We start from the raw sequence: 15149 nt of genomic DNA on the forward strand, positions 1-15149 counted from the left end.
GAATGCAAGACAAAAAACTTCAATAAAATGTTTCCTTTTTCAGCAATACTCAAGTTCTGTACTACCAGACAACTATTTGAATTCAGTTTCTTTACCAGTTTTTTTATTTCCAGACTTTTTTTTTATAGTACTATGAAGCTATTGGATTACCATAAAACACAACTGGCTCACTGTACTTTTTTTAGGGAGTGAAACCTATCATCCTTACCCAGTCAGACCTATAAGTGACTGAAGGCCCACACTAATGTGGTTGAGTCTGAACTGCCCTCTGAAATGGCCCAACAAGCCAGTCAGTTGTATCACCATCTTCTCAGAGCAACTAGGGACAGACAGTAAATGCTGATCTTATCAGTGATGCTCGCATCCCAAGAATGAATTATTAAAAAAGGAAAAGATACAGATCTCCATGTTATAAAGGGCTTGTTCTGGAACAGGTGCAGATAAGTGAAATAGTTATTGTCCACATATGACCATTTTAACCTGTTTTCTAAAGTATATATTTTTTGCATATGTACCACATCATGAACTCTGAACAAAATGATCTGGATCTTTCTAAACAGTTCTCTTTCATAGTTCTGGACTCACAGGAGCAATTAAATACTTTATTGTGGACCATATGCAAAATAAAATGAACAGGATTTATGTCAAAGGGAAAATAGTTGCAGAGAGGGGATCTTGCAAGATGCTCTCTAATGGAAGATTGGGTGTTAGAATGTATGCACATCGATCCAGGGTTTGGTTCCTACCAAGCAGAGAGGAAAGAAGGTATTTCTGGAGCTCTACACCCTAACTGATACAATATCCAATATGGACACTGGTTGCATCAAATGGGATAGTGCAACTTTAGTTTGGTATGCCCCTGCTGGAGGCAGGTGGGATGAGTAGATTTTGCTGTTCACCTACTGCTCATGAAGAATTTTTGTTATCGCCATACAGAAAATGTTGGTAAACGCTCAGCAGGTCTGGCATCATCTGTGGAGAGAAAAACAGAACTCCAGTTTCATGTTATTTGCTGTTAGCCTAGTGAGGGCTCAAAACTGGTGATTATTCTTTCTTGAGGAATGTCTCTTTGGGGATCTAACTTGCTGCCGGATGACATACTTAGCAATGCAAGTTCAGAACTAAATGAACTCTCTGTAGCAGACTTGGGAATCAGGTACCTGAGCTCATTAATAGTATCAGAGATATGTGCAATATCCAAGTTTACAGAATGGCTTAGCACAACTCGGCTAGTCCTACCCTCCTTTGCCAACACTGCTCATTATGTCAAGATCATTCTGGAATGCAAAGATAACCCCCAGCTCCTTTTCTCCACTACCAACTGTACCCTTAAACCCCTCTCTCTTGGCTGCTTTACTTTCACCTCCAACAAGCTCGAGGAACTAATGGACCTTTTTGTCATTAAGATTGAGACTATTTTTTCAGGTGCCACAACTGCACCCTTGTACACCAAGCCTAGCTTTCCCCAAGTATCCCCTTCCCTAACCCTTTCTCTAATTTCTCTCCTATCCTCATGTCCTTTACAATCTCATGAGACCCACCTCCTGTGCTCTCAGCCCTATTCTCACTACACCGCTGACTACCTAACATCCCTTCCTTGTCCCATGCTAGCTGATATTGTAAATGTTTCTCTCTCCTTGGGTATTGTCAAATCTACCATCATGACCCCCATCCTTGCCCGATTCAATTCTCACCTATCCAGTCATAGATGTAAAATCTCCTGCCCCCAGACAGTTACTTCTGGAAACCCCTTCCTATTTCTCATCTACATGCTACCACGTGGCAAAATCATCCGCAACACATTAGATTCTGTGTGTTCACTGATGATACCCAGCTCTACCTCACCACCACCACCCAGTCTTGGATAAACCAAAATTCCATCCAATTAAATGTCATTGGGAAGACTGATGCCATGGTCTTCGGTGTTGTAAAAAAACTCCATTGCCTATCTACCGATTCCATCTCTCTCCCTGGCCACTATCTCAGGATAAACCAGACTTCTTGCAATAAAATAAAAGCAGAATGCTGGAAATTTGAAATAAGAACAGAAAATGCTGGAAATACTCAGCAGGTCTGGCAACATCTGTGGAGAGAGGAGCAGGGTTAACATTTCAGGTCTGTGACCTTTCATCAGAACTCGAATTCTGACCATTCCAGCATTTTCTGTTTTTATTTCAGACTTCTTGCAACTTTGGCATCCTATTTGACCCTGAACTGTGCTTCTGACTCCATATCCTCTCCATCACAAAGATCACCTAATTCCATCTCTGTAATGTTGCCTATCTCCCCTCCTGTCTAAGCCCACCTGTTGCTGAAAGCCTCATCCATGCTTTTCGTAACTCCTGACTCAACTATTCCAACACACTCCTGGCCAATCTCCCACCTTTCACACTCCATAAACTTCAGCTCATTCAAAACTCTGCTGCCATGCCTGCAGCTGTGTATGAAACTGGAGTTGCCTCTTTAAACCTCTTCGCCTTTCCACCTCTCTCCTTTTAAGATGCTCTTTAAAACCTACCTATTTGACGAAGCTTTTGGTGAACTGTTCTAACATCTTACGTGGCTCTTTTATTTTTGTCTGAGTACATCCCTGTGAAGTGCCTTGGATGTTTTACAATGTTAAAAGTGCTTTCTAAATGCAATTTGTTGTAAATGATTTGGATCAACTATGATGAGTTGTTACATACGTGTTCTTCAGTCGTCTTATCCAAGCTTAGCTATGTCAGACTTTTACTTTCTAGTTTTCTGAGTCCTGAGATGGAAGCTACTAAGATATTAACAGTTGTGATGTCACCTTACAAGTTTTAGTTCTATTAACAAGATCCATCGTGTAGTACTCATTTCATTATTCTGTATCCTTGAAGGTCACCACCCAAGCAGGCACATTGACCTGGTAACATCAGGATGCAGAAGTAATTTGTTTTAAGTTTCATCTTTAAAGAATATAAGGAATAACCCTTCGTTTTACAGAATATCTGGAATATAGCTTTCCTGAAAGTAGACCTGTCCTTGGATGCTGAAATCTTTCCAGGTGACCTGCAAACTAAGGCCCTCGTAGTATCAGTGGCAGAAAGCTTACTGGTATGCTCTTTGTTGTTAGGTTATATGATTAAAACTAGTTAAACTCATTAAGTACTTTTACATGACCTTTGGGCTTCCCAAACCTTAGTTCTAACAATTAGGTCTAAGCTCTCTGGATTTACATAAAGCATTTGGGGAGTCTGTGCATACTCCATATTGGGCAAACAGAAACCCTGTTGATGTCTCAGTAGTTTAGTTTCAGAGATTCCTAGTCACCAAACTCTGGAATTCTCTCGCTAAACCTGTCTGCCTCAACACCCCCCTCTGCTCCTTTAAGATCATTCTTAAAGCCCAACTCTCTGGCCAAGCTTTTCCTATTTCTCCAATGTGATGAGGAGGCTTACTTTCTGAAGATTTAAATGCAAACCCGTTTGCACGCCGGATAGTATAGTGCCAACTCCTTTGAATGCGGTATAGCAGTACAAGCAAGGAGAATCGCGGTGGTTCTTCTAAAAGGCTATTCTGTCAGAGCAGCTGGATGTAAATTTTGGGACTCCTAAAAGACCCATTCTGGCGCGCCACGAACAGGAGGATTGAGACGCGAGAAGATTTAAGTTATCTTGAAAGTAGAATCTGTATAATCGCGATTACAGAAGCTATTATTCAAAATAAAGTCAGTAGAGTCAGAGTTGACTTAAGGTGGGCATGGGTGTCTAGTCAAAAGTGCTGACCAGGAATGCATTGGAAAGATGTCCACAGCTGCTGACACACTGACAGACGACACGCGCTACGTCACTGCGGTACCTGTTGTTGTGGTTGGCAAGGCAACCGTTCCAGGTGACAGTCCCGTCGGTTATCCAGCTTATAACCCCCTCCTCTCAATGCAACTTCTCTGTGAGTATTTCATTGTGAAAAATACTTTTCCATAGTGCGTCTTACCCCATGTGTTAAATAACTCAGCTCTTTTCATTGTGGAAACACATTTCCTAAGCTGCGTTAACTTCTTGCGGCATTTTCCATCTTAAAACTTTTTTTTCCCGTTCTCCCACCCACACCCAGTTAAGGAAGCCGATAGTTTCCCCATCCGCTCCAGATTTAAAATCTGAGAACGCAGCCTGATTTGTTTTTTTTTAAATGATCTTCATTCCCTCTGCATTTCTTCAGCAGGTTTGTTTTTAATAGATCCCAATCGGACGTTCCCGTCTTGGTGATCCCACTGCCCCAGGTGTTCAGCTGCGGGACGCCTCTCTGTTCCCTCCCCACCCCCGCTCACTTCTTGGCTCCCTCTCCGCGCAGGAAGAGCTCGAGACCAACTGAAGGGCACGTGCGGTCTGACAAAGGGTTGGGCAAAGCAGCTCGAGCTCTGTCGCGGGCAGTGCCGCACCTTACGGAGGCAGAGCGACTTGTCGCGTGGGAGACGCTCGAGCGAGGAGGGGATGGCGGAGGTGAAGGGCGTTGCTCAAACTGGGTGAGTACGACCGTTCGGTCTGACCGGAGCGAAACTCGTTTATACATGCTGTTTCTGCCACACCGAAACGAGACCACAGAAAGCGTAAACCGGGGGTCAGTTTTACAGCAGGGCCCACCTGTCCATGATCGTGGTCACCTCACTTGATGCTCAGTAACGCTCCCATCTGTTAGAAGTAATACGTTATCCGGGCTGAAATTTAAATGGCTCACTCGCCGTTTAGAATCAGAGGTGGAGGTGACTTGGTTTCAGTCTGTGGTTTACTAGGTGGTCATCCCTGCTTATGTGCTCTCCACTGATTGTGCGGTATGTAGTTCCAGTGACCATTCTTCGTGCGCAAATCGGGATAGAGTGTCAAGAGGCTATTCAGCTGTCAGGGCATCGCAACTAAGACTGATTCTTGCGCTTCTGACAATCCAAGAGAAGTCAATGGGTGCAATCAGCAGTGAAAGCTCCTAGAGATCTGAGGCAGTGATGGCACTTCTTGCCGAAGTCCAGTTAGCTGCGCAAAGATCAGAGATCAAACTGAGCCACAGTGTGGTATAGTTCGTCTCTAAGCCATACAGAGAGCTGTATACCAGGATATGTTTTAAAGAGGAACTTACGGGGAAGAAAACTTGTTCAAAGCCTTCTCTCTTTTATCTGACATAATTTTACTTTAATTTTTTTGACGTGTTTTTTTTAAATTATGTCTGTCACGGAGAATCCTAAACAGCTTTGTGTGAGCCTCAAATTGCTCCAGAAACCATGTTACAAATGGAGAAATGCACAGGATTGAAATTATTATTGTAATAGGGCAGTTCCAGAGTATTGCAAATAAGAGTAATCAAACTACAACAGCAGCAACAACTTGCATTTATTTATTGCCTAGATTGTAGGGAAAGTTCACAAGGCTATTAACAGAGGTATTAAAATAGATAGAGGCTGATCTAAAGGGGAGATACTCTGAGGGGTGAACAAAAACTTGGGTAAAGAGGTGGGTTTTAACGAGGCTTTTAAAGAAGAGTGGGTGACGATGCAGAGGGGTCCAGGGATGGAATTATATAAGGTAACTGGCAATGGTGGGGCAAAGTGAGGAGGCTGGGACAGGGTGGGGAAAATGATAAGAAGCCAGAATCAGGGAAGCAGAGAGTTCAGAATGGAGAACATAGGAAGATAGGACCAGAACTATGCCATTCAGCCTGTTGAACATGTTCTGTCTTTCAGTCAGATCATGACTGGATCTGTACCTTAACTCCATTAACCTGCCTTAGCTTTATACCCTTTGATATCCTTACCTAACAACAATCAATCTCAGTCTTGAAAGTTTCAATTGGCCCAGCATCCATAGGCTTTCAGAGGAAGATAGTTCCAGATTTCTACTAGATTATGTGAAGAGGTGGTTCTTGATTTCACTCCTGAATGGCCTGGCTTATATTTTAAGATTGTCCCCTTATTCTGGATTCTCCCAAAGAGGAAATAGTTTCTATCTACCCTCTCAAATTCTTTTATTATTTTAAACAGCTAAGTCTATTCAACTTTCTAAACTCAGGTTTATGTAACCTGGCCTCATAATTTAATTTTTAAGATGTGGTATGATTCTAGCGAATTTGTACTGAACTCTTCCTAGGCTGGGATATTTGTTTGGAGGTGTGATGCCCAAAACTGAATGCAGTACTTCAGATGGGGTCTGACCTAAACTCTGTACAACGGGGAGGTGGTGGCGTAGTGGTAATGTCACTGGACTAGTAATCCAGAGGCCCATACTAGTGCTGTAGGGCCATGGGTTTGAATCCCACCATGGCAGATGGTGAAATTAGAATTTAGTTAATAAATCTGGAATTTAAAAAAAGCTAGACTAATGGTGATCATGAAACCATTGTTGATTGTTGTAAAAACCCATCTGGTTCACTAATGTCCTTTAGGGAAGGAAATCTGCTGTCCTTACCTGCTGTGGCCTACATGTGACTCCAGACCCACAGCAATGTGGTTGACTCTTAAATGCCTTCTGAAATGGTCTAGCAAGCCACTCAGTTGTCAAGGGAAATTAGGGATGGGCAATAAATGCTGGCCTAGCCAGCGATGCCCTCATCCCACGAACGAATAAAAAAAAAGAAGCATCTCTTTTGTATTTCAACCCCCTTGAGATAAAGCCAACATAAACATTTTTTTTTGTGCCTGTGCACTAGCTTTTACCAATCTGTGCTTTTGGCCATCCAAATTCCTTTATTCGTCTGCATCTCCTAGTCTGTCACTGTTATGAAAATATTCTGATTTGCCTTTCTTGACTCCACGGTAGATGACCTCACACTTCCCCACGTTGAACTCTGTTTGCCATAGTTTTACCCATTCACTTAGTCGGCATATGTCACTTTCTAACTTCCTGCTTCCATCTACACAAGTTACTGTGCCTCCTAATTTGGTGTCATCTGCAAACTTGGATATACAACTCTCTATTCCTTAATCCCAGTCATTGATATATATGGTGAAAAGCTGAGATCCCTTGTGATCACTACTACAACAGGTACTACCACAATTTGTATTTTTATAGTGCCATTAACATAATAAAACATCCCAAGTTACTTCCATAGGCATTATAAAACAAAATATGACATTGAGCCACAATAAGGAGATACTGGGGCCGATGACCAAAAGTTTAATCAGAGATGGCATGTTTTAAGGAGTATCTTAAAGGAGGAAAGTGAGTAGAGAAGCAGAGAGGTTTAGGGAGGGAATTTCAGAGCTTAGGGCCTTGGCAGCTGAAGGCACAGCCACCAGAGCAATTAAAATTGAGAATGCTGAAGAGGACAGAATTAGAGGAGCACAGATGTCTCAGATGGTTGTGAGGCTGGAGGAGATTACAGAGATAGAGAAGGGCAAAGCCGTGGAGGGATTTGAAAACAAGGATGAGAATTTTAAAATTGAGGTGGTGCTTAACTGGCAGCCAGTGTAGATCAGTGAGAACGGGGGTGATGGGTCAATGGGATTTGGTATGAGTTAGGACATGGGCAGCAGAGTTTTGGATGACCTCAAATTTACGGAGGGTAGAATGTGGGAGGCTGGCCTGGACTGGATTGGAATAGTCAAACCGAGAGAAAGCAAAAGCTTGGATGATTCTTTTAGCAGCAGAAGAGGTAGGGGTGAAGTCAGGCAATGTTCTTTGGCCTCCTTATCTAGAGAGACAATGGGTAAGCGCCTGGAGGTGGTCAATGTTACGGAGGTGGAAATAGGTGGTCTTAGTGTTGGCATGGAGATGTGGGGTTGAAAGCTCATCTTGGAGTCAAATATGACACGGATGTTGCGAGCAAACTTGTTCAGCCTCAGACACTTTCCAAGGAGAGAGAAGGAGTCAGTGGCGAGGGAGTGGAGTTTGTGGTGGGGACCAAAGACAATAGCTTCAGTCCTCCAAATATTTAATTGGAAGAAATATTTGCTCATTCAGACCTGATGTTGGACAAGCAGTGTGATAATTTAGCAACAGTGAAGGAGTAGTGGTGAGGTAAATAAAAGCAAAATACTGCGGATGCTGGAAATCTGAAATAAAAACAAGAAATGCTGGAAATACTCAGCAGGTCTGGCAGCATCTGTGGAGAGAGAAGCAGAGTTAACATTTCAGCTCAGTGATCCTTCTTCAGAAGGTGGTGAGGTAAAGCTGGGTGTCGCCAGTGTACGTGTGGAAACTGACATTGTTGTGTTTTCAGATGATGTCGCCGAAGGGCAGCATGTAGATGAGAAATAGGAGGGAACCAAGTATAGATCATTGGGGAACACCAGAGGTAACTGCAGGAATGGGAAGAAAAGCCATTAATGGTGATTCTCTGCCTACAATTAGATAGATAAGAATGGAACAGGTGAATGCAGTCCCATCTAGTTGGAGGAGGATGGCACGATCAACTGTATCATAGGTTGCAGACAGATCAAGAAGGACAAGGAAGGGATAGTTTGCCTTTGTCATAGACACAGGATGTTAGTTCGATCCTGTGGCAAGGGTAGAAACCTGATTGGAGGGATTCAAACATGGAGTTCCCAGAAAGATGGGCATGAATTTGGGAGGCAACATCACCATTTTTCATATCCCATCAATCCCTTTATCCCTCTTCTGTTTCTGACCTCCCAACAAAACCTCTCAACAAAAGTACCCCATGTCCAAAGTTACCTGATTCTATGCACTTTTATTTTTCCTACTCATCTCATGCAGCACCTTATCAAATACCCTTTGGAAATCCATATAGAAAACATCCCTACATAGTTTCCTGTACACCACGCCAGTGACCTCTAGAGGAAGATGCATAGATTAATGGGCAAGGCTGATTTACCACCTACTGCCCTCCCTCAGCTGCTGAAACAGTACTCCTCCATGTTGAACACCATTTGGAAGAAACACTGAGGGTGGCAAGGGCACAGAATGTACTTTGGGTGGGGGACTTCAGTGTCTATCACAAAGAGTGGCTCGGAAGCACCACTATTGACTGAGCTGGCTGAGTCCTGAAGGATATAGCTGCCAGACTGGGCCTGCGGCAGGTGGTGAGGGACAGACCTACTATCCTTTGTCCTCACCAATCTACCTGTTGCAGATGCATCTTCCCATGATGGTATTGTAGGAGTGACCACCGCACAAACCTTGTGAAAACAGGGTCTCATCTTCACACTGTGCATACCGTCCATCATGTGTGGCATTACCACCATGCTAAATGGGTTAGATTCAGAACAGATCCGGCAGCTCAAAACTGACCATCAATGAGGCACTGTGGACCATCAGCAGCAGCAGAATTGTATTCAAGTACAATCAGCAGCCTCATGACCCAGCATATCCCTCACTCTCCCATTGCCATCAATCCAGGGGATAAACCCTGGTTCAATAAAGTGTGCCAGGAGCAACACCAAGCATACCTAAAAATGAGATGTCAACCTGGTGAAGCTACAACACAGGACTACTCGCATGCCAAACTATGGAAGCAGCATGCAATACACAGAGCTAAGCAATCCCAAAACCAATGGATCAGATCAAAGCTCTGTAGTCCTGTTACATCCAGTCACGAATGGTGGTGGACAATTAAATAACTAACTGGAGGAGGAGGTTCCACAAATATCCCCATCCTCTTTGGTGGAGGAGCCCAGCACATCAGTGTAAAAGAAAAGGCTGAAGCTTTTGTGACCATCTTCAGCCAGAAATGCCAACTGGATGATTCATCTTGGCCTCCTCCTAAAGTCCCCAACATCACAGATGCCAGTCTTCAGCCAATTCAATTTACTCCATGTGATATCAAGAAATGGCTGGAGGCACTGCAAAGGCCCTGACAACATCCCAGTTGTAGTACTGAAGACTTGTCCTGCAGAACTAACCATGCCCCTAGCCAAGCTGTTCCAGTACAGCTACAACACTGGCATCTACCCGACAATTGCCCAGGTATGTCCTGTCCACAAAATGCAGGACAAATCCAATCTGGCCAGTTACCGTCACATCAGTCTACTCTCGATCATCAGCAAAGTGAACAAAGGTTTCATCGACAGTGCTATTAAGTGCCATTTAAAACGCAAGAACCTGCTCACTGATGCTCAGTTTTTGGGTTCCACCAGGGCCTCTCGGCATCTGACCTCTTTACAACCTTGGTCCAAACATGGATAAAAGAGCTAAGCTGAAGAGGTGAGGTGAGAGGTATTGCCCTTGATATCAAGGCAGCATTTGACTGAATGTGGCATCGAGGAGCCCTAGCCAAATTGAAGTCAATGGGGATCAGGGGGAACACTCTCCACTGGTTGGAGTCATATCTCATACAGAGGAAGATGGTTGTGGTTGTTGGAGGCCAATTATCTAAACCCCAGGACATTGCTGCAGGAGTTCCTCAGGGTATTGTCCTATGCTCAACCATCTTCAGCTGCTTCATCAATAACCTTCCCTCCATTATAAGGTTAAAAGTAGGGATGTTCGCTGATGATTTTACAATGTTCAGTACCCTTCACAACTCCTCAGATACTGAAGCGGTCTGTGTCCATATGCAGCAAGACCTGTACAACATTCAGACTTGGGTTGATATGGGGCGTGAATTTTACTTGTCACTTAAGTGCCAGGCAACGACGATCTCCAACAAGAAAGAATCTAATCATCTCCCTTTGACATTCAACGGCATTACCATCGCTGAATCCCCCACTATCAACATCCTAGGCTTACCATTGACCAGAAACTGAACTGAGGCTACAAGAGCAGGTCAGAGGCTGGGAATTCTGCGGTGAGTAACCCACCTCCTGACTCCCCAAAGCCTTTCCACCATCTGCAAGGCAGAATACTCTCCACTTGCCTGAATGAGTGCAGCTTCAACAACACTCACGAATCTCAACACCATTCAGGACAAAGCAGCCTGCATGATTGGAAACCCATCCAACGCCTTAAACATTCACTCCCTCTACCACTGATGCACAGTGGCAGCAGTGTGTACCATATAGAAGATGCATTGCAGCAACTCACCAGGCCTCCTTTGACAACACCTTCCAAACCCACAACCCCTTTCACCTAAACGGACAAAGGCGGCAGATGCATAGAAACACAACTACCTGAAAGATCCCCTCCAAGCCACACACCATCCTGACTTGGAAATATATCACCATTCCTTTACTGTTGCTGGATCAATATTTTGGAATTCGCTCCCTAACAGCACTGTGGGTGTACCTGCACCAGCTGGACTGCAGCGGTTCAAGAAGGCAGCTTACCACCACCTTCTCGAACAATTAGGGGTGAGCAACAAATGCTGGTCTTTCCAGCGATGTCCACATCCCATGAAATGGAAAAAAAAATTGAGGAGCAATGATCATAAGATCATAAGAAGTAGGAGCAGGAGTAGGCTGTCCGGCCCCTCGAGCCTGCTCCGCCATTCAATAAGATCATGGCTGATCTTTTCGTGGACTCAGATCCACTTACCCGCGCTCCCACCATATCCCTTAATTCCTTTATTGTTCAAAAAGATATCTACCTTAGCTTTAAAGACGTTTACTGAATAAGCATCAACTACTTCACTGGGCAAGGAATTCCATAGATTAACAACCCTCTGGGTGAAGAAGTTCCTTCTTAATTCAGTCCTAAATCTGCTCCCTCTAATCTTGAGGCTATGCCCTCTTGTCCTAGCTTCACCTGCCAGTGGAAACATCCTCTCTACTTGTATCTTATCTATTCCCTTCATGATTTTATATGTTTCAATAAGATCCCCCCTCATTCTTCTGAACTCCAATGAATATAATCCCAATCTACTCAGTCTCTCCTCATAAGCCAACCCCCTCAACTCCGGAATCAACCTAGTGAACCTCCTCTGCACCCTCTCCAGTGCCAGTATATCCTTTCTCAAATGAGGAGACCAAAACTGCACACAGTACTCCAGGTGCGGCCTCACCAGTACCTTATACAGCTGCAACATAACCTCTCTGCTTTTAAACTCAATACCTTTCGCAATGAAGGACAAAATTCCATTTGCCTTCCCTAATTACTTGCTGTACCTGCAGACCAACCTTCTGCGATTCATGCACAAGGACACCTAGGTCCCTCTGCATAGCAGCATGCTGCAACTTTTTACCATTCAAGTAATAATCCTTTTTCCTGTTACTCCTACCGAAATGAATGACTTCACATTTACTAACATTGTATTCCATCTGCCAGACCTTTGCCCACTCGCTCAATGTATCTATGTTCCTCTGCAAAGTTTCACAGTCATCTGCACACTTTGCTCTGCCAATCATCTTAGTGTCATCTGCAAACTTTGACACCCTACACGTGGTCCCCAACTCCAAATCATCTATATAAATTGTAAATAATTGCGGTCCCAACACCGATCCCTGAGGCACACCACTAGTGACTGCCAACCAGAATAGCACTCATTTATCCCCACTCTCTGCTTCCTGTTCGTCAACAAATCCTCTATCCATGCTAATACTTTACCCCTGACGCCATGCATCCTTATCTTAGTTTAGTTTAGTTTAGTTTAGAGATACAGCACTGAAACAGGCCCTTCGGCCCACCGAGTCTGTGCCGACCATCAACCAACCATTTATACTAATCCTACACGAATCCCATATTCCAATAACATCCCCACCGGTCCCTATATATTTTCCTACCACCTACCTATACTAGGGGCAATTTATAATGGCCAATTAACCTACCAACCTGCAAGTCTTTGGCATGTGGGAGGAAACCGGAGCACCCGGAGGAAACCCACGCAGACACAGGGAGAACTTGCAAACTCCGCACAGGCAGTACCCAGAATCGATCCCGGGTCCCTGGAGCTGTGAGGCTGCAGTGCTAACCACTGCGCCACTGTGCCGCAGCCTCTTGTGCGGCACCTTGTCGAAGGCCTTTTGGAAATCTAGGTACACCACATCCACTGGGTCCCCATTGTCCACATTGCTCGTAATGTCATCATAGAATTCCAAAAGATTTGTCAAGCATGACCTGCCCTTCATGAACCCATGCTGCGTCTGCCCAACGGGACAATTTCTATCGAGATGCCCTGCTATTTCTTCCTTGATGATAGACTCAAGCATCTTCCCCACTACAGAGGTTAAGCTAATCGGTCTATAATTCCCCATCTTTTGTCTACCTCCCTTTTTAAACAGTGGCGTCACATCTGCTGTTTTCCAATCTGCTGGGACTACCCCAGAGTCCAGCGAATTTTGGAAAATTACCGTCAGTGCACCTGCTATTTCTCCCGCCATCTCTTTTAGTACCCTGGGATGCATTCCATCAGGGCCAGGAGACTTATTAATCCTTAGCTCCATTAGCTTGCCCAACACTACCTCTTCCGTAATAATGATTGTTCCCAGGTCCTCACCTACGTTCGTCTCTTTGTCAATTACTGGCATGTTATTAATGTCCTCCACTGAGAAGACAGATACAAAATACCTGTTCAATGCCTCGGCCATTTCATCATATCCCATAACTAAATTCCCCTTCTCATCCTCTAAAGGACCAACGTTTACTTTAGTCACTCTTTTTCGTTTTATATATTTATAGAAACTTTTGCTATCTGTCTTTATATTCTGTGCTAGTTTTTTCTCATGTTCCATCTTACTTTTCTTTATAGCTCTTTTTGTAGCTTTCTGTTGACCTTTAAAGTTTTCCCAATCTTCTAGTTTCATGCTGTTTTTGGCCACTTTGTATGCCTTCTTTTTCAATTTGATAGCCTCCCTTATTTCCTTAGACACCCATGGCAGATTACCCGTTTTCTTCCAGTCCTTCCTTTTCACTGGAATATACTTTTGCTGAGCACTTTGAAAAATTGCTTTGAAAGTCCTCCACTGCTCGTCAACTGTCCCACCGTAAAATCTTTGTTTCCAGTCCACTTTAGCCAAGTCCTCCCTCATTCTATTGTAGTCCCCCTTGTTCAAGCACAGGACCCTGGTATTGGATTTTATCTTCACACTCTCCATCTGTATTCTAAATTCAACCATACTGTGATCACTCCTTCCAAGAGGATCCCTAACCATGAGATCATTAATTATTCCTGTCTCATTACACAGTACTAGATCTAGGATAGCTTGCTCCCTCGTCGGTTCCATTACATACTGTTCAAGAAAACTATCACGGTTACACTCAACGAATTCCTCCTCAAGGCTACCCTGACTGAGCTGGTTCGACCAATCTACATGTAGATTAAAATCCCCCATGATAATTGCCGTACCATTTTTACAGGCATTAGTTATTTCTTTGTTTTTTGCCCGCCCCAATGTGATGTTATTATTTGGTGGCCTATAGACTACGCCTATCAATGACTTTTTCTTCTTAGAGTTTCTAATTTCCACCCAAATGGATTCAACCTCATTCTCCATAACCAAGTGGATTCAACCTCATTCTCAATGCCATGAATTGATTAAACTGCAAGGATGAGAATTGGAAGTATTTGGGTACAGTAGATTTGTGTGATTTTTAAAACATTTATTTAGAGATATAGCACTGAAACAGGCCTTTTGGCCCACCGAGTCTGTGCTGACCATCAACCACCCATTTTATACTAATCCTACATTAATCCCAGATTCCCTACCACATCCCCACAATTCTCCTACCACCTACCTACACTAGGGGCAATTTACAATGGCCAATTTACCTATCAACCTGCAAGTCTTTGGCTGTGGGAGGAAACTGGAGCACCTGGCAGAAACACACACGGTCACAGGGAGAACTTGCAAACTCCACACAGGCAGTACCCAGAATCGAACCTGGGTCGCTGGAGCTGTGAGGCTGCGGTGCTAGCCACTACACCACTGTGCTGCCTGTGGTTGAGTGGGATTTGATGCAGGATATAAATATGACCAATGGAATTTTTGGATGTTCTGAAGTTTACAGAGTGTGGAAGATGGGAGGCTGACCAGGACAGTATTAGAATAGCTAATCCTGTAAGTGGCATATGGATGAGGGATACAGCAGCAAATGTGCTGAGAGGTTGAGCAGCAAATGTGCTAAGGTGGGGATTAAGTCATTAGCAAGCGTATGGATTGTGGTGGATGGAGGCACAAAGATGATGGTCTTCCTGATGTTTAATGGGAGGGAATTGCAGCTTATCCAAGACTGGATGTTGCACAAGAAGCCTGATAGCACAGAGGCAGTGAAGAAGCTGACAGAGATGGTGGAGATAGAGCTATCCTACAATAAGACATGAAAATGCAGTTCTACTCAGCTGGATAGAGGAGAAACATTGGAGGAGGA

General features: G+C 44.0%; 1 protein-coding gene across 9 annotated transcripts in view; it reads left to right on the forward strand.

Moving 5' to 3' along the window:
- gra (granulito) overlaps window positions 1–15149 on the forward strand; it is a 265219-nt gene that overhangs the window by 24888 nt on the left and 225182 nt on the right. For 6 of the 9 annotated variants that reach the window (XR_010974968.1, XM_068030836.1, XM_068030839.1 and 3 more), the window contains exon 1: window positions 4199–4489. The exons of 1 other annotated variant lie outside the window; for it this stretch is intronic. Coding sequence is in view for 6 of the 8 variants with exons in the window: in XM_068030836.1 (XP_067886937.1) it covers window positions 4458–4489 (32 nt within the window). In the remaining 2 variants the exon portion in view is untranslated. Of the gene's footprint in view, window positions 1–3856; window positions 3916–4198; window positions 4490–15149 lie in introns of those variants that run through there. 2 more of the 9 variants (XM_068030832.1, XM_068030838.1) reach the window with 2 other exon arrangements.

This window comes from Heterodontus francisci, chromosome 5 (genome assembly GCF_036365525.1).
Source record: "Heterodontus francisci isolate sHetFra1 chromosome 5, sHetFra1.hap1, whole genome shotgun sequence".
NCBI classification, from domain to species: domain Eukaryota; kingdom Metazoa; phylum Chordata; class Chondrichthyes; order Heterodontiformes; family Heterodontidae; genus Heterodontus; species Heterodontus francisci.